At 43.8% G+C, this 25072-nt stretch overlaps 1 protein-coding gene across 27 annotated transcripts in view; it reads right to left on the bottom strand.

Moving 5' to 3' along the window:
• Positions 1–25072, bottom strand: part of ADGRL3 (adhesion G protein-coupled receptor L3) — a 337100-nt gene that overhangs the window by 231557 nt on the left and 80471 nt on the right. For all 27 annotated transcript variants that reach the window (XM_033172836.1, XM_033172842.1, XM_033172845.1 and 24 more), the window contains exon 3: positions 4358–4467. In XM_033172836.1, coding sequence (XP_033028727.1) covers positions 4358–4467 — 110 coding nt within the window. The remainder of the gene's footprint in view (positions 1–4357; positions 4468–25072) is intronic.

Here is a 25072-nt window from a genome sequence, read left to right as displayed (position 1 = left end):
GTCAAACAGACTTTCGGAACGGATTCTGTTTGACTTCCGAGGTGCAACTGTAGAGGTCTTGCCACAGAAGTTAGGGAATGATTCATACATAAGGCCAACACTCTAAATTCACATGACGACATAATTTGATGCATGTGTGAAAGGCATAAAAACAAATCCCTTTCAGAAAGGAAAAGACTTGTATTTCAAGAGTTGGTGGAGGGGACTGGCTACAAAGCAGGGATAAGGGAAGTCCCTGCATTCAATCTGGCCTCTGTCAGATTCTGGCACACCCTCTCAGCTTCCGCCCCGCACGCCTCCCAGCTCATGTGCAATACGGGGATAATGATGCCAATTCATGTTTAAGGATTAATCCCATAATGTACGTGAAGCACTTTAAGCGCCCAAACACACCACTGTTATTATCGTTATCATTATTATTGTTTCCTTTCCGACAAATGTTTCCTGTCACATCATGCCCATGACCTTTCTCGTCTGGAGGCAATTGTCTGTGTGGATCACTGCCTGATGGGATTATCTGGGATTTATACAGATGCTTATGAAAGGTTGGATAACCTTGCAGCCCTACCAGTGCTAATTAAAGCTGATTAAGTGTCAACACTATTCTAATCACGATATGGAAGACAGAAGGGACAGGGACTCTGCCTAGAGAGTTTATTGTCAAAGTCTTACAGCTTAGGAACAAGCTTAAGTGCTGAAGCCATCTTGGGATGATGAACGAGCACAGTGACTATTCATGAGGACACCTTACAAACTTGTGGCAAGATTGATGTTCACCTCCTCCTGGCTCATTCCCTTTACCCAATGGTATGAGTGAAGCAATGAGTTTTGATTTCACATCGCTCCATGAAATGCCAGAGTCATGCTAGCCTAATGCTAGGGGATGATTTCATAGTAGAGAAATTCAGGCCTTGAAAAGAAAAGATGAGGGAGCAATGAGAAAATTGCAAACCCAGTACAAGTAAGTATGGGAAGGATGCTCTGAGAGTTTTTTTTTTTTTTTTTTAAAAAAAACCCACACATATGCTTTCTATGCACAATAAGTCCCCAATTTCAAACTCTAGCATCTGTAGTTGGAGGGTCTTCAATAGCAAGGCTGAAAAAGAGCTCCGCTTCAGATTGCAGGTGGGCCCTGGCATGATTAAATGCTCCTCCATGGCATCACAAAGAGAAACAGAAACAACACAACTGACTACCATGCCTAGGAGAACAGCCAGGGTAGCGTTATAGATCAAGACTGGAGATCCAGGTTGACATCTGATCAGAGGGCGTTCCACAGGGCGGGTGCCTCATGAAATGGCAGGAGAGCAGCTGCCACCATTTTGCTGCTGTTGGGACAGACATCACTTTTACAGTGAATACGTTTTGAGCAACTAGCAGATATTTTCACCTGACATAAAAACATCACTTAACGTACCACCGGAGGGATTAGCGTTACATAAGACCAATTTCATCAGAATAAACATGGAGCTTAAACCTGACAGCAACCTATAACGCTTCTCCAGAAGGAGCTGGTTTCACAGGGTGCAAAACCACTCCGGATATTATCTATGCATTAAGGCACTCCTAATTTCCCTACTCTGCTGTTTCTAAGATAGCCTCCATTCATTCTCCCATGGACTGAAACTGAAGGGGAGGAGTGGCAATTGTTATTGATGCTGCCTATTCTGTTTCCTTCCTAATGCTCATTAGCTTTCTGCCACCACCCCCAGAAAAGCCACAGCTTTAAATTTAGCACAGCGAACAAGTCAGGTCTCTGTCTTCCTTGCCCCAGCTTAGAGGACACTGTCCCAGGTCTACTGTTCTCTTATTCTCACCAAGGACATCATTTCCAGATAGCAGTTTTGTGGCAACAAGTCACCTATTCTTAAAATACTTGGCCAGAGCCTTTAACTTTACAAAGAGACTGGTTCGACTCCTTCAGCATTCTCTTTCCCCACCAAATCTCATTTTACATACCGTATATAAAATCACAGAGGGAACCCTAAACATAACCCCCTCACTAATCCTATAACAATATATTTTGAAAACCCCTTGATGATAGTGAATGCGGATGACGTGTTTTTACTCTTAGCTGCCTGTTTCTGCTCTCTCAACCATAGTGGACGTTTGCAGGCTGTAGGACTGAAGGCAGAAAGGATTTGGGTCAGGGAAGTATATTCTGATTTCCATTTCCCCTCTCAATTAATTGATAAAATACCAAGTTGAACAAAAAAAAGGTGCCCACTTCCACTTTTTATTTGGTTTTTAAAATAGCTTCTGGAATGACGTTGAAACTAATCTAACATTTTTTGGTAACAACTCTGGGCTTATCCCATATGCTGAAAATCCTAGGCTAAGCACATGCTCAGAGGCAACCTTCTCATGGATATGATCTTTATGATCACTTAACAGTTATTTTGGCTGAAGAATTCTATGCAATGCATTCACTGACCGACCCAAAGACTATTATTGCTGTGCCTTAGCTGTAAAATGTAAACACCATCCTCTGAATGGTAAAAATACAATTATCATGCCTATATACACATATGCATTTGACTTGCCTCATTTCCTGCTTATGGCACAGCTGATTATGGATTGGACTTGTCCACTGCTGCCCATTTGCCCATGTCTTTGGACTGCCAGACTCCACCCCTAGCCCCTACCTACTCAAGTACAAGAGTGTCCCTATATTCACATCTGAAATGTTGGAGAGTTTGTTATTATTTGAGAGCCAGCTCTCAGACACTTCTTTACGGAAATCCCAGATGTGATGAGGCTCATGCGCCTCCTTTCATACATTGAATGTCTGCAACTGATCCCTACACACAAAAGGTGATGGAAGGACTGCTCTGGAAAGACTTAAAATACTGAAAACTGAAAAGCAGCACAAAAATGACAAATACACAAATGCATGTAGGGCAAGTAGACATTCTGCATCCTGACATACACACAGTTGGACCTGCTCAGTGTTCAGATATCTCTCTTTCATGCAGTAGGCTCAAAATTCAGAGGTTAAGGCCACCTGGCCTAAACACAGGTTGTGATTTGAGGCACCTGTGGTTGTTTTTACAATCAAGCAGCATCTGTCTTTCAGGAAATAAACAAATGTGGTTCAACCTCTGACATCCCTGATCCAAAAGGATCTCGGGTCCAAAAGTCACCTAAGACCCTAACGAGTCACTTACAAGCAGAGCAGATAACGCGTGGTCTTTTACTAATGAACTCATGTATGTGTACTCTCTCTGCACACAGGAGCCTTAGTGTGTAGGTGAACCATCTAAAAGGCAGCTCTCCAATTCATCCTTGCAGTGCTAACTGTAGAGAGAGAAGCCCCTGGTGAAGTAAATTATTACTTGCTATAGCACTCTTTCTTTTTTTTCTTTTTTTAGTGTTACTGTTTTTCCCCCCGGCAGGAGTGTAAAAAGCTTTGCCTACTTTTTTGATAATCAAACAAGTGTGATCCTCTTTTTTTTTTTTTAACAACTTGACATTGTTCTAGTCCAGTGGTATTCTAATACCCAGCTACAGCAATGCCTCCGAAGCTGAATTTTAATGCTGAAAAGGGCTTGAAGAAATGCCATTGGTGTAGAAAGGTACAATTCAGTAAGAAAACGGGCATGGCATGTTTTCTCATCAATACACTTTCCATTTCTGTTCCAAAAATGCAAGGAGGTGAGGTGCTCTACTTAAGCATAATTATGAAATGTCAATAATACAAACCACCACCGTCGGGTAACATGCACCTACAATGTTAATACTGTTTAGCATTTATGTTAACATTTTGTGTGTGGGGGAGGGGGTATTCAAAATATTTTTCATAAGAATTTGAGAAAAGCCACAATGAATCAGACCAAATAGTCATCTACGGCAGCGTCTCATTCCCCACAGTGGGAATGATATGCTATGTTTTATGGGAAGCACACAAACGAAAAGCATAAAGGAAGAAAAAAATTCTGCCATTGTTTTCTTCCTCCCCAAAACTGACATGCTGGGCCACACTGCTTTGAACCCTGGAGGTTAAATGTAGCCTCTTTGGCAATAGCTATGGGCAAATGAATCCAACACGGATGTGTTTAATGGCATGTTAAGCCTATCTAAGCGATTGCCATTACAACATCTTGCGACATGAGATCTTATCAATTAAAACCACCACAGTATTATTTAGGAAATGGAGGTGTGGGAGCGGCTTTTCTTGGGCCAGCTATTGGCAAAAGCAGGATTCAGACTAGGAACTGAAATAGCCAGTGAAATAGGTAAAATAGCACACCAATTCTCATACAGGACGACAAAGTGATTTTACAATCCCTTGGGGGAAACAAAAAAATCTCATTCATGCACAGAAAGAAAAATAATTATAAGAACGTGGTATACATACTGTAAGGGACACATTCATATTGCACTTCTAGATATTTGTATGTTCCTGGACAAGGGTCAGGAAACACATCTGGACCTGCCACGACGGCACACTGCGTCCGGTTGCTGCACCTGAAAGAGAAAGAAGCAAAGTAAGAGCAGAAACATCGTGGAGGGAAATATTTATATTGTGGATCCAAATTCAATGTGTTGCTATTAATTATTGTTATTATTAGAGTGGAGAACCTCAGGTCCAGGAGCTGAATGCAGCCCTTCAGGGCTCTCTATGCAGCCCTTGAAAGTGTCCCTAGACCACTCCTCTTTCCTAAGCTTCTTTATCCAGACCACACCCCACACTGGCTCTGCTCCGTTAGCATCTGGCTGGAATGTGCCCTTGGACTTTGACAAGACCTCGTGCTTGGATGGATAGATGTGTGTATGTGCAGAAACACGGTTTTGTGTGGCTGGAAGACTCACACCTGTTTTGTACCACTCACTTTTGACCTCTCACATGACCAGCCACTGGTATGGTGAAGGATGTGACCCTTGGGCTGAAAAAGTCACTAAAATATTGCCACAAAAACCCATGCTTCTACCTTGAACACATCCAGTGGCCTTAGGCAAGTCATCATCTCTCATATTCATTACAGGACTGTTTCCCAAACACTAGACAACATTAGACCAGGTGGACGAATGACCTGCCTTAATAGAGGAAAACTTCAACAGAAATTTTGGGAAGGAAAAGGTTAATGTATCCAGTAGTACCTAAAGACACTGCTTTACTAGTTTCCCAGACACACAGTTTGCTAGTAAATTATAGGTAAATGATTGGAAAATAATTGCACACTCCTCCAGAAGGTGAGAGTCATTTCTGAAAAAGGTCATGCCTCCCAATGCTTAGTTTAGCTCCTTCCCTCATTTTTTAAAAATATATATTTTAGGATGACGTAAATCTAAATGTTTTTGAAGAAGACAAGGACAGACTGCAATCCGGAGAGACTGAGACTGTTTCTGCACTTTGGGACTTGTGCCTGTGTGGGTTGCTGTTTTCTTGTCTGCATTTCTGCACCTCCATCCACACATGAGGACTTGTGATTTTATGCCTCCCAAATCTATCTTTCCATCCACACTACTTGGTGGGATATATTCACAGTGTGTGTTGTCCTCAGTTAGTACTTCTCCTTTGTTTGTTTAGTCGTGTCAGACTCTTCGTGACCCCATGAACCAGAGCATGCCAGGCACTCCTGTCTTCCACTGCCTCCCGCAGTTTGGTCAGACTCATGTTGGTAGCTTCGAGAACACTGTCCAACCGTCTTGTCCTCTGTCGTCCCCTTCTCCTTTTGCCCTCCTTCTTTCCCAACATCAGGGTCTTTTCCAGGGAGTCTTCTCTTTTCATGAGGTGGCCAAAGTACTGGAACCTCAGCTTCAGGATCTGTCCTTCCAGTGAGCACCCAGGCTTGATTTCCTTAAGAGTGGATAGGTTTGATCTTCTTGCAGTCCATGGGACTCCCAAGAGTCTCCCTCCAGCACCATAATTCAAAAGCATCAATTCTTCGGCGATCAGCCTTCTTTATGATCCAGCTCTCACTTCCACACATTACTATTGTGAAAACCATAGCTTTAACTATACGGACCTTTGTCGGCAAGGTGATATCTCTGCTTTTTAAGCTGCTGTCTAGGTTTGTCATTGCTTTTCTCCCAAGAAGCAGGCATCTTCTAATTTCGTGACTGCGGTCACCATCTGCAGTTGATCATGGAACCCAAGGAAGTAAAATCTTTCACTGCCTCCATTTCTTCCCCTTCTATTTGCCAGGAGGTGATGGGACCAGTGGCCATGATCTTAGTTTTTTTGATGTTGAGCTTCAGACCATATTTTGCGCTCTCCTCTTTCACTCTCATTAAAAGGTTCTTTAATTCCTCCTCACTTTCTGCCATCAAGGTTGTGTCATCAGCATATCCGAGGTTGTTGATATTTCTTCCAGCAATCTTAATTCAGGCTTGGGATTCATTATTCCAGCCTTTCGCATGATGAATTCTGCATATAAGTTAAATAAGCAGGGAGACAATACACAGCCTTGTTGTACTCCTTTCCCAATTTTGAACCAATCAGTTATTCCATATCCAGTTCTAACTGTAGCTTCTTGTCCCACATAGAGATTTCTCAGGAGATGGATGAGGTGATCAGGCACTCCCATTTCTTTAAGAACTTGCCATAGTTTGCTGTGGTCAACACAGTCAAAAGCTTTTGCGTAGTCAATGAAGCAGAAGTAAATGTTTTTTTCTGGAACTCTCTAGCGTTCTACATAATCCAGTGCATGTTTGCAATTTGGTCTCTGGTTCCTCTGCCCCTTTGAAATCCAGTTTGCACTTCTGGGAGTTCTCAGTCCACATATTGCTTAAGCCTGCCTTGTAGAATTTTAAGCATAACTTTGCTAGCGTGTGAAATGAGCACAATTGTGTGGTAGTTGTCCTCAGTTAGTACTTCTCCTTAGTACCACCTTAAGTTCTGGAAACCTGAGGTCCATTGTGAGCATGTGTGCAGGTATTTTTTTTAAAAAAATAATAATACAAGTTTTGCAATGCACTGGGCTTACACAAAGCGAGCCATAAAATAATTTTTAAAGATGCATGTTACATTCTAAGCCAGGAAAGCTGACGTTCCTTTCGAGTGTATCAGCAGCTATTTGTTACTTGCCTGAGTGCTTTTATTTTTTAATTTACACGAATTTATTTAATTTACACAAAAGAGCAGGCAATAGACATATATGTCGTTCCAACCAGGCAAGGATTCTTAATTACTCCTGTGAAACATTGTTGCACCTTTTATGTTAATAAAACCCAGCCACACAATGCGCTACCACAAATCCACAGTCAGGTAACACACATTTCATATTGGATTTTCTTCCCATATCAGATTATTCCCATGGATCAGGAAAATCTGAATTTAGCAGTTGTGGGGGAAGTGTGGCTGACTCTTAGATGAGGGGGACGTTGTGTGGATACATGTGCGCGTGTACACAGAGAGAGAGAGAGAGAGAAAGAGAGAAGAAGAAGCTTGAAATCCTCATTAACCTTCAGTGCACCTGAGCCCTGAGAAAGGTAGAAAGTCAAGTTTGATCTCTACAGCTATCTTGGGGTGCTAGCATTGGCCCTGGAGATTATAGTCAATGGCTTTTGGCTGGAATGCTTAAGCTTCATTCTCCACCTGTGTTAAACCCGCAAATGCGCATAAATGTTAAGAAACACCATAGTCACCCACTGCCTCCTTCCAATAACATGGAAGTGCCATGCCCCTCGCCGCTCAAAATGCAGTAGCCTACAAGTAGCAATACGTTCATTTATGCCATGCGTGGAACTTATACCAGGAACATCTGCATAATGCCAAGAGCATGCAAAAAAACTGGAATGGCATTTTGCATAATATATGCACATTTAAGACTAGAGAATCTGGCTCAAAAAAATCAAAATCCAACAGGACAAGTAGAGCTGTGAAGACTTTTCTCAAGTGGAATGTAAAAATATCAATCTGCTGTCAAAACTGTAGCTGGCTGATTGTTTTAATGAGAGCAGGATTTATAGGCTGGTGAACAGAAATATTCTTCAGCTTTGTCACTGAAAAGCAATCCTCCCCAAAAGCTGTAGGAAGCCAGAGATATAATTAAAACCTGTCAATAAACCAACTGCATTCAGCATGTGGCAGGACTTTCCTGTACAAGCATTGCAGAATCCAGATAATTGCTTCACAGCATAGGCCAGAAAGCCATTAATTTCATATTCAGAAAGATCCATAAATACAATAAATAAGAGAGCTTTCCTAATGAAGAAAATAGCAGATTATTTGGATTTCCATCTTTGATTACATCTTTAACCCTCGGGTCCATGAAAAGAAAAAACATGACAGTTCTGTTTAAGGAATTCCTTCTTCTGAAGCATTAACATTGAAGTATATCTACTATTAGACAGCACATCAGTGAAAGCAAACATGGTGAATAAACTGAAATTCTTATATTGTAGTTTGTGACTTTCTCTGTTTAGCCCAGGAATCACCAGCCATTTTGGACTAGTGGGCACATTTTGAATTTTGAGAGAGTGCTGTGGCTATCAGTCACAAAATGGCTGCCATGGCGGAGGGGCATGGCAAAACACAAAATGGCTGTCATGGAGGGCATGACATAACACAACATTAGCAGATCCTCCAAGTGTCCCTATTTTCCAGAGACAGTCCTGGATTTACAGAAGCTGTTCCGGTTTCTGATTTGATCCTGGAATGACCTGCTTTTGTCCCTATTTTCATCAGAGAAACGTTGGTGGATATGGTAGGACATCCTTATTTTCATCAGAGGGTATGGAGTTATGTGACTCCCGAGCCAAGGAGATAAGTAGTTAGATAACCTTTAGAAGGCATCTGAAGGCAGCCCTGTATGGGAAAGCTTTTTATTGTTTAATTTTTTATGTTTTTATATGTTGGAAGCTGACTAGAGTGGCAGGGAATAATAATAATAATAATAATAATAATAATAATAATAATAATAATAATAATAATAGAATAGGATGTCCCTATTTTCATCAGAGAAATGTTGGAGGGTGTGCATTAGAGAGAGCACAGTCATGGTGATACTTTCCCCATAATTGTGTATCCATGGCAGAGGAGGCTTAGCTGGCTGCTGCACAGGCTTTCTGCAGGGAATTCTCTATGAGTGCCTTGTTTTTAAACCCCTGCACAGCAGGAGACATGCCTAACCTTTTTTTGCATATGTTTTTGGGGTGAGGGGAGATTATTTATATCCACTGGCAATTACTGTGTAGTAGTATTTGCAGAAAATAATGTCTAGGGACCTGATCTCAGATGAGTCCACTACCAGTTACCGAGTGAAAAGGAAGGGCAAATTACTGAGTCAAAAGACTAGAAAACAAGACAGAAGCAGGAAAAATGTGCTAAAGAGGAGGGGGAAACAGCAGTGCTTTAGGACCCCAGGAATTCCAATACCTTGGTGTCCAAACAACTAACTTATCAAGCTGTACAGCTCTGACTCATCAGCTAAAACATAGGCAGGGAGCAGCCAGGCTGCTTCATTTCACAGAAATTTCTTAGAAGGGTACCTGCACGTTTTGCTTCATAACTTCCTTTCTAGGAAGTCTAGATGAAATGAAAGCTTAGAGTCTGGAGCCCTGATGAAGTCTTTGATGGGTGCATTGGTGACTCCTTGTTTAGGCCACCATGAAGGGGCTGTAAGGTAGACCAGTGGTCATAAATTGGTTACATCAATGAATGTCATTTACCATATGCTGCTAACTCCTCCCCAGTCTACTGTCACTCCGATCCAGCTATGAAGATCCATGTGTACAGGCAGACTTCTGCCTATAATTTTCTGGTTTAGGGACTTAGGACACAGATCTAATGGTCAATTTATCAGGCAACCAATAACATGAGCTCTCTGGACAATGTACAAAATAAAATCAAATTAAAAATCACAGTTATTCCCCAGAATTGGTCTTGCTAAACATCTTCCAAGACAACAACACCCACTTACACCACAAAGAACTCATAACCCACCTACTCTCAGCAGCTAGAAACATCATAACCAGACACTGGAGAGACCTGTCAGGAGTAAGCATGGACCAATGGTACCAAGTAGTATGGGAAACAGCCCTACTAGAAAAACTAACCAGTAAGCTGAAACTGACACGGGGACAAACAGAAGAAGACGCCTTCACCCTGGTATGGTTCCCCTTCATCACACACACACAGCCCAACAAGACAAAGACAAAAATCTACCAACAGCATACAAATCAATATGGCTAACCTGATCAAAAATACTCACCCACCCCACTCGCACAGGAAACCAAAGACCACCACAGCCACCCACAAATGAACAATCACATCCTACGCCAACCCCGACCTCTCTCACCACCAAAGGAGCACAAGCGAACAACAAAGAACCTGCACAAACAACGCTGACACCAAACCCTACATATACTAAGTAAAATAGAAACATTGACACCCCACCCCACCCATCTCCCCATCTTACCCACCTCTTTCCCCCTTTTCTTCCTAATGTCTCAACAAACGTAACTGTACAGTGGTGCCCCGCTAGACGAATGCCTCGCAAGACGAAAAACTCGCTAGACGAAGGCATTCGTCTAGCGGGAGGCTGCCTTGCAAGACGAAAAAGTCTATGGGGCTGCCTCGCAAGACGAAAATTTTTCGTTTTTTTTTCGTCTAGCGAAAGTGCGGCTGTCATTGCCGCTTCGCTAGACGAAAAACCCGCTAGACGAAAATTTTCGCAGAACGAATTATTTTCGTCTAGCGGGGCACCACTGTATTGTAAAAATGTTACATGGAAAAAATATTAGAGAGACATTACACATACGTTTGTGAATCAAGACAGTATTTAATAAAAATATATTTTTAAAAAATGTTATTAATAGAATAATAGAATAGATTATAACATCATGACAAATCAGTTTAAAATGGAGATTAAGATATTAAAACACTGTAGCAATAATGAATTAGAATACAAAGTTAAAAAAAATCAAAGAGCTAAATATTCAGTAGTGCGTGTATTCAAATGTCACGCTTCAATGCATTGTTTAAAGGTTACTAGACAAGGATTGGTGACTGTGTACTTTCCCATTTCAGTGATGTGTCGAAGATGATATAAAACCTCTCTGTCTTTTGCGATTTGATATGATCAGTGATGTCCTTCATACTTAAAAAAACTAGTTACCTGTAGAGAACATTTCTATTGCCAACAGAAGACAACTGCAATCACACCAGGAGTTAGGAGCAAGTCAGTGCTACCTGTTGTCGGAATACGTTTCACGGATCCGCCATGGATTCATAATTTATTGGTTATTTTATGGGTTTTTTAAGGTCTACTTTTGGTATAATTGCGCGCAAAAGTGAAAGTGAAAGCATGAATGAATAGTGTGATTCACTTACAAGATTAATCCGCCTTTATTTTGTAGATCCGGTCATGTTCAAAGTTGTTAATGAGCGTTAAACTTGCTTCCCGCCTTTTTGGAGGGCAGCAACAGTGATTTTATTGGTTAAAGTACTTATGATGATGTCACGTTTGTTCCTTAATAAAAGGCAGAGGCACCCCGCTTAGGTAGGGAGAGTAGCACGAGATCGCACGTTCTTCTTATGTTCTTTTTAGTTGGGTTTTAGTTGAAGTCAAGCTTAGTTTAAGGGGCTAGGAGCGGGCTGGACGGGTTGGATGGGTTTTTCTTTAGTTAGAGTTAGATCGCGGAAGATCATTCGGTTTAGCCTTAGTTAGGTTTTCTTTAGGTTAGCCTAGGGTTAGGCCCGCGGAAGATATTTCGGTTTTAGTTTATTTAGTTAGCCTCGCGGAAGATTGGGCGCGCAGGGTCTTTAAGTTTAGGAGAACTTAGCTTAGGGGACGAGCCTACGCGGGTTCTGCCGAAGCCACTAAAGATACTACCGGTGTCTGTCTTCCTTTGGGGTTAACGGGGGAGTAAAGTAAAATTTTAATTTTCTGTAAATCGGTCCGCCTATTCAGAGTCAGGGTACAAATTTTATTTCACGAGGCAACGTTTCTTTAAAGAAGGCAACTAGGAACTCACACACCATCAGAGTCTTCAATTGGCTTACTCATCATCCTTCAGACTGTGAGGCTTGGCCGGCGACCGTGCTCAAAAGCACGTGGAACGCTGGCCACTTTCCCCGCAACTGGTACCTCGTGCATAACCAATCCAAGGCCGTGCACGAGGAGCTCCAGCAACCATACCCCGACAAGTGGTGCCCTCTCTGAGGCAAAGCGCAGTCAAAAATCGCTTCCACGAAGACTCCGGTTAAAGGCAACATATCGGAAGTGGCTCGGAAACAGACATTGAGAGGTGAGGTATAACGGCCCGGTTTATCTAGGATTTCGCTGCAGTAGCGCGAATCCACCGCTTGCCCAAAGTAGTGTAAATAGAAGTCGCGCGCGTGTATTTTTGCCCCAAGGGGTCCCCGGGTAGAGCGGCAAGGAGCTTAGTGTAAGCCTACGGGCAGAGTAAGGTCTTCCCTAAAGCCTACGGGTGGGAAGGGTCTGGCAAAAGCCTACGGGTGCCAGGGTTTTCGGTCAAAGCCTACGGGTAGGGCCGGTGTCTCCCGAAAAAGCCTACGGGTGGGAGGGAAAGGTTTTCTGGCTAAAGCCTACGGGTGCCAGGGTTTTCGGTCAAAGCCTACGGGTAGGGCCGGTGTCTCCCGAAAAAGCCTACGGGTGGGAGGGAAAGGTTTTCTGGCTAAAGCCTACGGGTGCCAGGTTTTTCGGTCAAAGCCTACGGGTAGGGCCGGTAGCCCCTAGTAGAAGCCCACGGGTGGGGGCGGAGGTTTTCTGGCTAAAGCCTACGGGTGCCAGGTTTTTCGGTTAAAGCCTACGGGTAGAACCGGTGTCCCCTAGTAGAAGCCTACGGGTGGGGGAGGAAAAGTTTTGGAAAAGTGTTTAAAAAATGGGCTCCTCACTCTCAACTGCTCAAGTAAAATTTTGTGAAGACTTATTGTACCTTTTGAAAAGAAATGGTCACCCTGTCTCTGAATCAGAAGTAGAGCTTTTAGTTAAAACCATTGGGGAAATTTGTCCCTGGGTCCCTAAGGAGGGAACGAAAGATTTAGCCTCATGGGAAAGGATCGGGTTAGAATTTATGGCCAACCCGAAAATCGGAATTCCTGTACAATTAGTATGGAGCAAAGTAAGAAACTGCTTTCAACAAATCGCTCCAAGAAATGTTTTGCTTAATGGAACAGTGAATTTAGGAAATACTGCTTTTAATAGTGCCCCTGTGCTGCCGCTTGCGGTTGTGCCATTTTCGGCCCCCTCGCAGCAGCCAGTTCAGGCCCCGTTGTCGTACACGCACTCGCCCTTGTCCAATTTGTCATTGCCAGATTCATTGCCGCCTGTGCCGGTGCAGCAGACGCCGTCGGCCTTTCAAGCCCCGCCGCGAACTGCCCCACCGCCAGTCGCTCAGCAGTCATCGCAGGCCTTTTACCAGCCAGCGATTTCAAGTCAGCAGCAGCCGCGGACCTCGCTCCAAGCAACGGTCCCGCTTCCTCCATCGCAAGCCGCGCTTTTGCCAGCGATCCAGCAGCAGCAGCAGCAAGCAGCCTTTTTGCCAGCAAACCCTGCTGCCCTGCAGGCCGCGCTCAAGCCAGCAGCTCCAGTTTGCAGCAAGCTGATTTCCAATCAACAGCAATCCAAGCTTCAATGCAAGCAGCACAACAGCAATTTACCAACCCTTCAGCACCTCCAATGCCAATGCAGATTCCAAGACAAGAGCAAAGCCAAACAATGATGATCCAGATGCCAGGACTTGCAGTACAGAGCCAACAACCTTATGCTCCAACTTCAAGTCAGCCATCTTGTCTTCATCCAACTTCAAGTCAGCCATCTTGTCTTCATCCAACTTCAAGTCAGCCATCTTGTCTTCATAGTCAGCCATCTTCAAGGCATCCAGATGTCAAAGACTCTTTAGCGCCATCTAGTGGCCCATCATTTGGAAAGCATCAAGAAGATTTAAACTCACTGATGCCACCTACAGATCCAACAGCAATGCAACCCATCTGCAGAACTCAAGCTTTAGAAGCAGCTTTGGGACAAATAGATTTTAGTGCTGATCCAATGCACATCTTTCCAGTGATTCGTGCCAATGGAGGACAACCTGCAAGATATCAAGCCATTCCTTTTGAAACACTACGTGAACTGCGAAAAGCCATACGCGAAAATGGACTTCAAGCTCCTTATACTAGAAGTTTACTTGAAGGACTGTCCACTAGTAGACTTCTGCCATCTGATTGGAAGTTGATTCTTCGCACCTTCCTGTCGCCTACAGATGCTCTTCTGTGCCTGCAAGAGTGGAAAGAAGTAGCAGCCAGACGTGCAACGCCACTTGCCACAGAAGATATGCTCACAGGATCAGGACATTACTCCAATCTCAATCAACAGCTAGCCATACCTGATGCTGCACTTGTCACCATAGCAGACATTGTAGTCAAAGCTTGGCGCAGACTACCCAATCGCACAGATGCTAGCTCAGTATCAGGATTCGCTGCAGTTAGGCAAGGTCCAAAAGAACCTTATGGGACTTCGTGGATCGCCTGATTGTTGCAGTGGAACGCCAGATAGAAGATCGTCATGCCAGAAACATGCTGACGAAACAACTTGCCTTTGAGAATGCCAATGATGACTGCAAGAATGCCCTAACAGCAGTTGCAGCTCGTCCAGATGCCACATTGACTGAGATGCTACGCGTCTGCCAGAATGTCGGTACCCACTCCTACAAAGCACAGCTCTTGGCAGCTGCGGTACAGATGCCACGTCAAGACAGCTCTACGCCAGTCAAGAAGTGCTATGGGTGTGGAGGCGATGGGCATTTCCGGTCGCAGTGCACAACAACGCCAAGGCCTTCTGCCAAGCCGCCAGAGAGATGTCCCATCTGTCAGAAAGGATTTCATTGGGCAAATGATTGTCGCTTGAATCCACAAACACATCACCTACCTCATCTCCAGTTCAGGGAAACGGTTCTGCGGGCCGCGCCCCGGCCCCGGTAAAACAATAGGGTGCAAGTTCAAGAACATCATGAAGGTCAACCATCCCAGAAAGGTGAACAATGCTACTCCTTATCCAGGTCATCAGGAAAAAAGAGTGATCCAGAGAGATATCTACTCTTCAGATGTCCAGAGAAAAGATGTGACCTCATCAAGCATTCAGGTTCCAGAGGTTTCATCATCTGCCTTACCTATTCAAAGGGTTCCAGTAGAGAACACAGCATTCAGTTCACCTTCTGCTGACTGCCCTTCAGTTCCAGCTGATGTCAACCTTGCTTCACAGCAAGCAATCACAGTCAAGTCTCTGATCGCAGAATTGCCCCCTACATTGAGAAAACATCCTACTGAGGTCAACCTCGCAGCACCTGAGCTTTACTCACCATTGAGTCAAGATCAATCTGTCATCGAAGGACATTTGCCCTTGGTGAAACAGCAGTGTTCAAGTTGCAGCCCAGCTGATGATCACTTTCCATGTAGCCAAAGAATACAAGTGAGTGAGCCAGCTCCCTCTTGTGGAAGCTTAAACATCACTCCAGTTAACAATGTCCACACCTTTGTGTCACCTCCAGCTTTTAAGCTCAGCCCGCCACAATCACTGCCTCGCGTCAAAGAGGAAGTTCCATCCTGCCAGTTTGATGCACAACTGCCTGAATGTCAACAGGTTCAACAGCATCAGCAACTCTTACCAACGGAAGAACCTCAAGTTTGCCAACTCAACGCCAAGCAACTTCAGAGTTGCCAACTTCAGCAGTGCAAAAAACCCGAAGCCAAAAAGATGTCTTCAGACACTGCCAATGAAGAACAAGAAGAATCTTCTGTCCCAGGTATACCACTCTTCTTAACAGAGGACTGTTATTTTTCAAATCCATGGTTTGCTCAGCAATTGCCAACATCCATTCGTGGTCCATTCCCAGACACCTCAATTTGCCTTATTCTGCCTAGGATGGATCGCCTCCCTGCCACAGTCACACTGACTGCAGGCCTAGTTCGAATCACAGATTCATCGCAGTTGCTGATTCCAGGATTTTCAACTGTTCCTTGTGTCCTAACAAAAGGTTTGGAAATTGCCAGACTCTATTTGCTTACTTCTACACCTACAGCTCCTGTAGACTCTTTGCCTCCTCAGGCAGCAATGGCGCTAATCAAGATTACAGAAGAACGCCCTCATCTCGTCTTAGAAATGGGTGGACGAAAGATCAAGGGTCTTCTTGATACAGGCGCAGATGTCACAGTGATCGCCAGAAAGGATTGGCCTGACCAGTGGGCAACGACTGTCACCCAGGAAGTCTTTGGAGTCGGAGGTTTCGAACCCGCCCACCAGAGCGTGCATCCGATTACCTTCCAGTCAGACTCAGGCTCCATGGTGCAGCTCCGTCCACTTGTCATGGATGTGCCTATCACCCTCTGGGGTAGAGACTTATTGTCTAAGGCAAGAACTGTTGTCCATACACATTTTTGATGTGGGCCTTTGCATCAGCGCCAGTACATGCTCTTCCACTCACCTGGAAGGAAGGACCCCCTGTATGGGTCGACCAATGGGCGCTGACGTCAGAAAAGCTCGCTGCAGCAGAGGCCCTAATCAAAGAGCTACTACACCAGGATCGTGTGCAACCCTCTAATAGCCCTTGGAACACTCCAATCTTCGTCATCAAGAAGAAAAGTGGAAAATGGCGTTTGCTTCAAGACCTGAGAAAAATCAACGAAAGAATTGTTCCAATGGGTCCCCTTCAATGTGGACTTCCTAACCCTAACCTCATTCCTAGAAACCATCAGCTTGCAATCATCGATCTTAAAGACTGTTTCTTTACCATTCCACTGGCACCTGCAGATCAAGAAAAGTTCGCTTTCACTCTACCTGTGTTCAATAATACCAGACCAGCTTCCAGATACTCTTGGAAGGTACTCCCTCAAGGAATGGTGAATTCGCCGACTCTCTGCCAGAACTTTGTAGATAAAGCATTACAGCCTTTCAGAGCACAATATCCAGCCTTAGAAGTTTGTCATTACATGGATGACATCTTGATCCATGGAGAGAAGGTCTCAGAGCATCATGTTGAGCATCTTACACGCATCTTGAACTCTTTTGGGCTTTGTATTGCCCCAGAAAAGGTACAGCGCACTGCTCCATTTCATTACTTGGGTCACAGACTGCTTCAAGATACAGCCCTGCCAGAGATGCCAAGCATAGTCATTCCAGAATCCTTCACCTTGACACAACTGCAGCATCTCTTAGGACAGATAAAACTGGGCTCGAAAGTCTCTAGCAGTTCCAACATCTGAACTCTCACCATTGTTTTCTGCTCTTAAGGGACATACATCTCCTTCAGATGTTATTCCATGCACTTCTGAGATGCGTCTTGCTTTACAAGGGGTAAACACAAAACTGCACCAAATAGCTGTAGATCGTGTGCCAACAGCTAACTGCGCTCTTTTCAGGTGCTATCTTCACTACACCAAGATTGCCTACAGCAGCTTTATATGTTCCGGATACTTCCTCAAAGGTGGCAATCGTGGAGTGGATTCATCTCTCACACACGCCTCAAAGGAATGTGTACCCCAGTATGGACGCTGTTGCTGATCTCCTTGTTAAGTGCAGAGGCCGTGCAATTCGCCTGAGTGGAAATGATCTGCTTTCCATCTACCTTCCTTTCTCTCAAGAACAAGTACTAACTTTGATTCAGTTTTCAGATAGTTTCCAAATTACTATTGCAGATTTTGTCGGTTCATTCTTGTATAATCCTCCTAAGGATAAAAGATTCACTTTGTTGCAACAAGTAAATTATCACCTTTCATCCATGTTGGTGCTTCAGCCTATTCCCACTGCAAAAACTCTGTTCACAGATGGCTCCTCTTCCTATGGTGTCCTTGCATGGAAGGAGGATGGGCAATGGAAAACTGTGTTTACGGAGAAACAACTTTCAGCACAAAGATCAGAATTGGCAGCAGTGATTCTCGCTTTTCAAACTTTCGCTACAGAAGCATTCAACCTCGTTGTAGATTCTCAGTATGTATATAGGCTGTTATCATCGCTTCCAGTTGCTTACCTGTCTCCGTCCATGGACGAAAATCTCTTTAATTTGTTCGCGCAGCTTCAAGAACTATTACAGAGACGTTCATTTCCCTTTTTTGCTGCACACTTGCGCTCTCATTCTAACCTTCCAGGATTCCTGGTGGAAAGAAATGCAGTAGCGGACGCTGCCCTCAGGACTCTAGCTTTCTCCTTGTTCGATAATCCTGTGACAAGCCATGAAACTTTCCACCAATCAGCAAAGGTTCTACACAAGACCTTCAACATTCCAATGTCACAAGCAAGGGACATTATTTCATGCTGCCCTTCGTGCTCCAAGTCTCCTATCTGCTTGCCATTTGACGCTGTAAATCCTCGAGGCACGGAGGCGAATCAGCTGTGGCAGATGGATGTGACACATGTCCCAGCCCTTGCTCCAATGTCTAAGTTGCATGTCACAGTGGACACCTTCTCAGGTTTCATTTGGGCTACAGCCCTGAAAGGAGAAACTGCGAGGCACGTCATACAGCACTGCATGAGAACCTTTTCAGTTATGGGAAAGCCTCAAGCCATTAAAACAGATAATGGCCCGCTTATGCTTCTCAAGCCTTTAGTGACTTTTGTGTGCAATGGAATATTTCCCTATCCCACGGGATTCCGTTTAATTCGACAGGCCAAGCTCTCATTGAAAGGACACACCTCACTTTCAAAACTCTGCTCCACAAACAGGACTGCAGGACGTCACCTTCCAGCCTCGGAGATCCCTTTGGCAGTTGCAAAGGTGCTGTTCACCTTAAACTTTCTTCTCTTTCCACATAACAAGCCTCATTCCCCAGTGGATCTCCACTTCAAGAAAGAAGAACAGCTTCCTCGACCTTTGGTCTCTTATCGCCTTTTGCCTGACATTGAATGGCGAGGACCAGTTCCACTCATCACTTGGGGTCGTGGGTATGCTGCCGTTGCCCTTGAAGAAAAGGCTGTCTGGGTGCCTGCCAGATGTGTGCGCCCTTGGAGAGCAAAGGAACCAAGTTGAGAATATCCACCTCGTTGTTTGGCTGCACTAGTTTCCAGTGTCAAATGCAGCAATTCTTCAAAAGTGCTCAACTAACAGCACCAGTTGAGTTCTGGGCAGTTTGCCTTACCCTCCTACTGCCTAGGCCTTTTGTTTGCCTCTGGGCAGCCCCTTGGTTCCTGGCTGCCTAGATTTGTTCCAGTTATTCCCATACCTGCACTCACTAGCAGATCACCTTGATTTGCTTGCTTAACCTCCTTTCTTCTACAGGTATCATTGTTTCTTCAGAACTCGATGTTTCAGTACTTTTCTGAGCTCCATGAACTTTTCCTGAGTTCCAGAACTATTCTTCTACATGGTCATGTGTAGTCGGAGAAGAAGACGACCGGCAACTCATTCATCGTCTTCATCCTCCTCTCCAACACCATTTTGCAGTTCTAAACCTGTCTTGTACTTTATATTGTACTTGTAAAAATTGCATATTTGCCTTTGTATGCTTCTTGAAATATCCGCCTCGCATGTTACATGTGTTTTCCTTATAGCTGATAATTAATGATATGGATGTTTATATATGCAAAGCTTTTCTGAAATGGTTTCCATTTAGAGCGTCACAATTTTGATGATATGGAAATGTTTATGTAAGGTCAAAGCATCATCTTTGTGCAGTTCTAGTCATAGATATATTTATATATATATGTTTTACTTCAATAATCCTAAATCTCCACGTTGTGCTTGCAAAAGTTGTAGTTCAAAATGTGGTAACATTTATATTTCTTTTGGTCAAAGAATTGGTCATTCTCGGATTTGTTCAAGATATATATGTCAAGTCTGGTGGCGTCCTACCCTTTTGGTACCCCTATTTATTTTAAAGATTCCCCCTCTATATGCTACCTTTGGCAGTAAACCAGGTTCCCAGCTTTTCCCTTCACTCTGTTTCCTGCTGTTAATGGGAGACCCTTATGTAGCTGGTTTAAATCTAATATCGTTTCGCTGGAAACCCTTGTGTAGATGGTTTAAATCCTCATCCTGGCTGGGACACCTTTATGTAGGTAGCTTAAATCCCCTCTTGTGGCGCAAACCACTTGTACGTAGGTGCCTTAAATCCCCTTTCTGGAATCGGACCCTAGTTCCCCGTTACCTGTGGTCGCTGTGGTAAGTCCAGAATCTGTCTTCCTGAAAGTTCCCTCGATTCTGTAGCCTCAGTGCCACACACCCTTTATGTTGCCTTATCCATTTTACTTAAGTTTTCCAAATAAAAAATTAAAAAAAAATGGGGGAGGGGTCTGGGTAGGCCATGTAGCCCCAGCTCTAGTTATACTTTAATTTTGGGTCCCGGATCGGGACCTCTCTTATGTTTGGGCAGTCGTTATCCGTTATTTTTAATTTTGGACCTGCATCAGGTCCTCTCTTGTGTTTGGGGAGTAATTTGTTGTTTTACGCTGCACGCGAAAGTATATATGCTTATAAGATGATTTGTTGTGTTACACTACATATTGAAGTATTTATATATACCTAAAAGGGTTTACAGTGTATCGGATCGATCACTTTTTATGTTTGGCTAGTGGTTTGTTATTTTCACGATTTTATTGTTACAATTATTGTACAAGTATTTCCTCTTATGGGGGGGATGGATGTTGATAGTGTTGCCAGTGTTTATATCACAGTTTTGATGTGGACACTGTTGGCACTGTTGACGCTCTGCCTTTTCATGTCGAGGTTTATATCAAAACAAATGGTAATGTTTGTGTTAGATAAATGCTTATGATATCTCTAACCTTCTTTTTTTATATAACTAAATCAAAAATAATTTAATTTAAAACAAAAAAAGAAAGATGATATGTCGGAATACGTTTCACGGATCCGCCATGGATTCATAATTTATTGGTTATTTTATGGGTTTTTTAAGGTCTACTTTTGGTATAATTGCGCGCAAAAGTGAAAGTGAAAGCATGAATGAATAGTGTGATTCACTTACAAGATTAATCCGCCTTTATTTTGTAGATCCGGTCATGTTCAAAGTTGTTAATGAGCGTTAAACTTGCTTCCCGCCTTTTTGGAGGGCAGCAACAGTGATTTTATTGGTTAAAGTACTTATGATGATGTCACGTTTGTTCCTTAATAAAAGGCAGAGGCACCCCGCTTAGGTAGGGAGAGTAGCACGAGATCGCACGTTCTTCTTATGTTCTTTTTAGTTGGGTTTTAGTTGAAGTCAAGCTTAGTTTAAGGGGCTAGGAGCGGGCTGGACGGGTTGGATGGGTTTTTCTTTAGTTAGAGTTAGATCGCGGAAGATCATTCGGTTTAGCCTTAGTTAGGTTTTCTTTAGGTTAGCCTAGGGTTAGGCCCGCGGAAGATATTTCGGTTTTAGTTTATTTAGTTAGCCTCGCGGAAGATTGGGCGCGCAGGGTCTTTAAGTTTAGGAGAACTTAGCTTAGGGGACGAGCCTACGCGGGTTCTGCCGAAGCCACTAAAGATACTACCGGTGTCTGTCTTCCTTTGGGGTTAACGGGGGAGTAAAGTAAAATTTTAATTTTCTGTAAATCGGTCCGCCTATTCAGAGTCAGGGTACAAATTTTATTTCACGAGGCAACGTTTCTTTAAAGAAGGCAACTAGGAACTCACACACCATCAGAGTCTTCAATTGGCTTACTCATCATCCTTCAGACTGTGAGGCTTGGCCGGCGACCGTGCTCAAAAGCACGCGGAACGCTGGCCACTTTCCCCGCAACTGGTACCTCGTGCATAACCAATCCAAGGCCGTGCACGAGGAGCTCCAGCAACCATACCCCGACAACCTGTTATATGGATATTAATCCAGACCCCAAAGGCTGTTGCCATTGAACAGGTATCTCCCAGCAGGAAATACTTACACAAAAATTGCCTACTCTCCAGCTGTGCAAGGGAACTTAGGCGTCACATGCCAAAGGTTGTTCATACCAATCCATGTTCCAGCAGTAGGGAAAGGCTTAGGTAGATGAGCCTTGTGAGTGCATCTTGTATTTCCTTACTACTGGAGTCCAGTGGTTCTCCAAGGGTGTGGTGTACCACACTAGGGTGTCGGGAGAGGATGGCAAGTGTGTGGGGAAGATTCAGGGACAATCAAATGAACATTTCAACATTTCAGTGTAGTATAGTATACAGGAGCGACCATTTTAGGGCATCCAATTGACCTGTGATTGCCAATTCGCGTATCTTTTTGGACCCAGAAGAGGGAGGAATGGGGGCTGGACTGGGTGGAATGGGGCAGGGCACACTTATCTGCGCCCCACTGATGCGCTTGGGGACTGGGAATGAAACCACCACACAAAATAGTTGCTATTTGTAGTATACCATCAAAATATTATATATATTATATAACATATACACACACATGCCTTCCTTGAACAGCACTAGCTATTATTCTACCGTCCTCCACAACATATTTTTGTGAACAGGGATTTTCAACTCTGACAATAAGAAAGATCAGAAAAGAGGAAGGCTTCTTTGTGTTGAAGAGGAGACGACCGTTTGTCTCAAATTAGACCTAATAGAAATGAATTACTTGACAAAAGCAAGCTCACACCACTCATTGAGTTTGGTAAACACATTAAGGCACATGTGTAAGAGGCTTGTTTGAATTATATTTTGGGAGTGATTCATGTTCTTACGCAGCTTCATTGTTTTATACTTACTGCATGCCCCATGATCGCACTATAAAGTGGTTGTGTTTTAAAGGTAAGGACCCTGACAGTTAAGTCCAGTTGCAAACGACTCTGGGGTTGCGCCGCTCATCTCGCTTACTGGCCGAGGGAGCCGGCATTTGTCCACAGACAGCTTCCTGGTCATGTGGCCAGCATGACAAAGCTGCTTCTGGCAAACCAGAGCAGTGCACGGAAACGCTGTTTACCTTCCCGCCAAAGCGGTACCTATTTATCTACTTCCACTTTGACGTGCTTTTGAACTGTTAGGTTGGCAGGAGCAGGGACCGAAAAAACGGGAGCTCACCCCGTAGCAGGGATTCAAACCGCCGACCTTCCGAATGGCAAGCCCTAGGCTCAGTGGTTTAGACCACAGCACCACCTGCATTTAGGTTATTATAAATCATGCACTGCTAGGAGTTGTTTCATTTTGTTTTCCAATGTGTTTATTATCAATAAAAACATTGGTGTGGTGCAAGCAACTTTTTATTCTGAAAAAAGAATGACTGCTCTAGGCTATGTTATAGGTGTCAGTGAGCTGATTTGCTAAATTTTTGAAAACGGCCTATTTTGTAGTCCTGCAAGAGGAGATGCTCTCCTGTCCCTTCTTGCCTCTTGCAACCTCCTCCTCCTCTTCCTAGCTGTTCCTGTGGTCCTGCTGCTAGTGAACGGGGGATGGACCAAATAACAGTTGTTGAGGTACTCTCAACACCAGTGTCCTTCTAGCTTAAAAATAACATACCATATTTTCCCGTGTATAAGATGCCGCTATGTATAAAATGACCTCTCTTTTTTGAACCCAAAATGAAGAAACTGGGCCAGAGACAGAGCCCAAACCTGAGCGCAGGCTGCCTGCACTAGAGCCTGAACATGGCAGGTTTATAGTACGTTTATTTACAATTAGCACCCAGAGAGTGGCATTGAGCCAGCATCCCTTGGTAACGAGTTGAACACTCTGAATCTCCGCCCCTTCCGCAGCATGAATCACGCCAAAGTCCAGTCCTTCCTCCCTTGCCCTTCCATTGCATTTTAAACCCTTTCAGCCCTCCTGGTTCGGGGGGAAGGTGGATGGACTTCCCCTCCACTCTCAAATGAAGAGTCTTCTAAACAATCCCTCCCTTCTGGTTGCATAGCAATCCTCTCAAGGCCATCTGTTTCCTCCCCCCCCCCAACTGCGAGCCTTCTGAGTCTACTATTCTATCTGCGGCTGGAAACTTAGGAGGAAGGGGAGTCAAACTAAACTACTCTTGCTCTATCTATGACTGCATTCCCTCATCTATAGAGTCAGGTTTTCCCCAGGTGTCCAACTCAGCCACGCCCCTGACACTGAGCCACCCACACCAGAGCCAGAGCCCAAACCCCTGTGCATTCACCAGTCACGTATAAGACAACCCCAATTTTTGACTAAAGGTTTTTAGTAAAAAAGAGTCTTATACACAGAAAAATACGGTACGGGCTGCAGAGCCATGGGATGGTTCCCAACTGTTATGTTCCGCATGGTTATTTGGATCCATTGCATTTCCCCATGTTAACAATCTTAAAGTATACACAGACCTAGCTCAACTGTACTTTGGCTTAATTTTAAATTTTCACTGGTACTTTTGTGCATATCCTTTCCCCTATAATTTTGTTGTTGTTAACTGGTTATTCCACATCATGGTTCAAAGTGCTTACAGACCTGCTTACTATTGCATAAGGTGGCAGACTATTTTCATTGTTTATTATTCTAAGTGCTGGCTGAATGGCGGGCAGGGGGGAAGGTCTTGCGTGTGACCAGCCCTAGTTATATCTCCCCCCACTGGGCTTGCTTCAGTGGGTTTCCTGTCTGAATTTTGCATTTGTTCTTGGATTCGAAATGGGTATTTCTACATTTGTTTCGATCTGTCTAGCAGTAGATTAAAAACAACATTATAATCTTTGTAAGTATTAATGTATGCAGTGCTAGCTTCTAAATACAGTGTTTGACTTGGAAAATGAGGAAAAGATGCTTTGCATACAAAAAAGCTCTAAGCTTCTGGGAGGAAAGGAATTTTTGCAATTTAGATAGTAAGGTTTGTACTGTGTATGATTTAAAGGTGAAAGGTTTTGAATACCATTACCAATCCTCTTTGTTATCTGTCCTCTTAATCTCCAGCTGCCTACAGCATCTCAGTAAACTAAATGGAGTTTGCTTTGCAATTAATGCCCAGAAATCACAGGATTTTAGCAGATAATCCAGTGATTTACACAGAGCTCAATCACTCAGCAACTGCTGTTGGTGAGATGGTTTGTTTGGCCTGGAAATAAAGGCTCCCCGCTACCTCTTCTTCTGAAACGAGACAGCAGCATCCCTGGCAATGTTGTTTGCATTGTGCAACAGCTTCTATACGTAAATGTCCTTAATCTGACTCAAATTAAATGTAAGGAGCTCAGAGCAATCAGGAAGGAAAGTGAACTAGTGGAAACATTATGAAAAACATCTTTCTTACCCTTAATATCCTAATAGTTCATGTGGT

This window comes from Lacerta agilis, chromosome 16, assembly GCF_009819535.1.
Source record: "Lacerta agilis isolate rLacAgi1 chromosome 16, rLacAgi1.pri, whole genome shotgun sequence".
Lineage (NCBI taxonomy): Eukaryota > Metazoa > Chordata > Lepidosauria > Squamata > Lacertidae > Lacerta > Lacerta agilis.
Note: the sequence above shows the minus strand (reverse complement) of the source record. Positions and strands in the feature narration are given on the sequence as shown.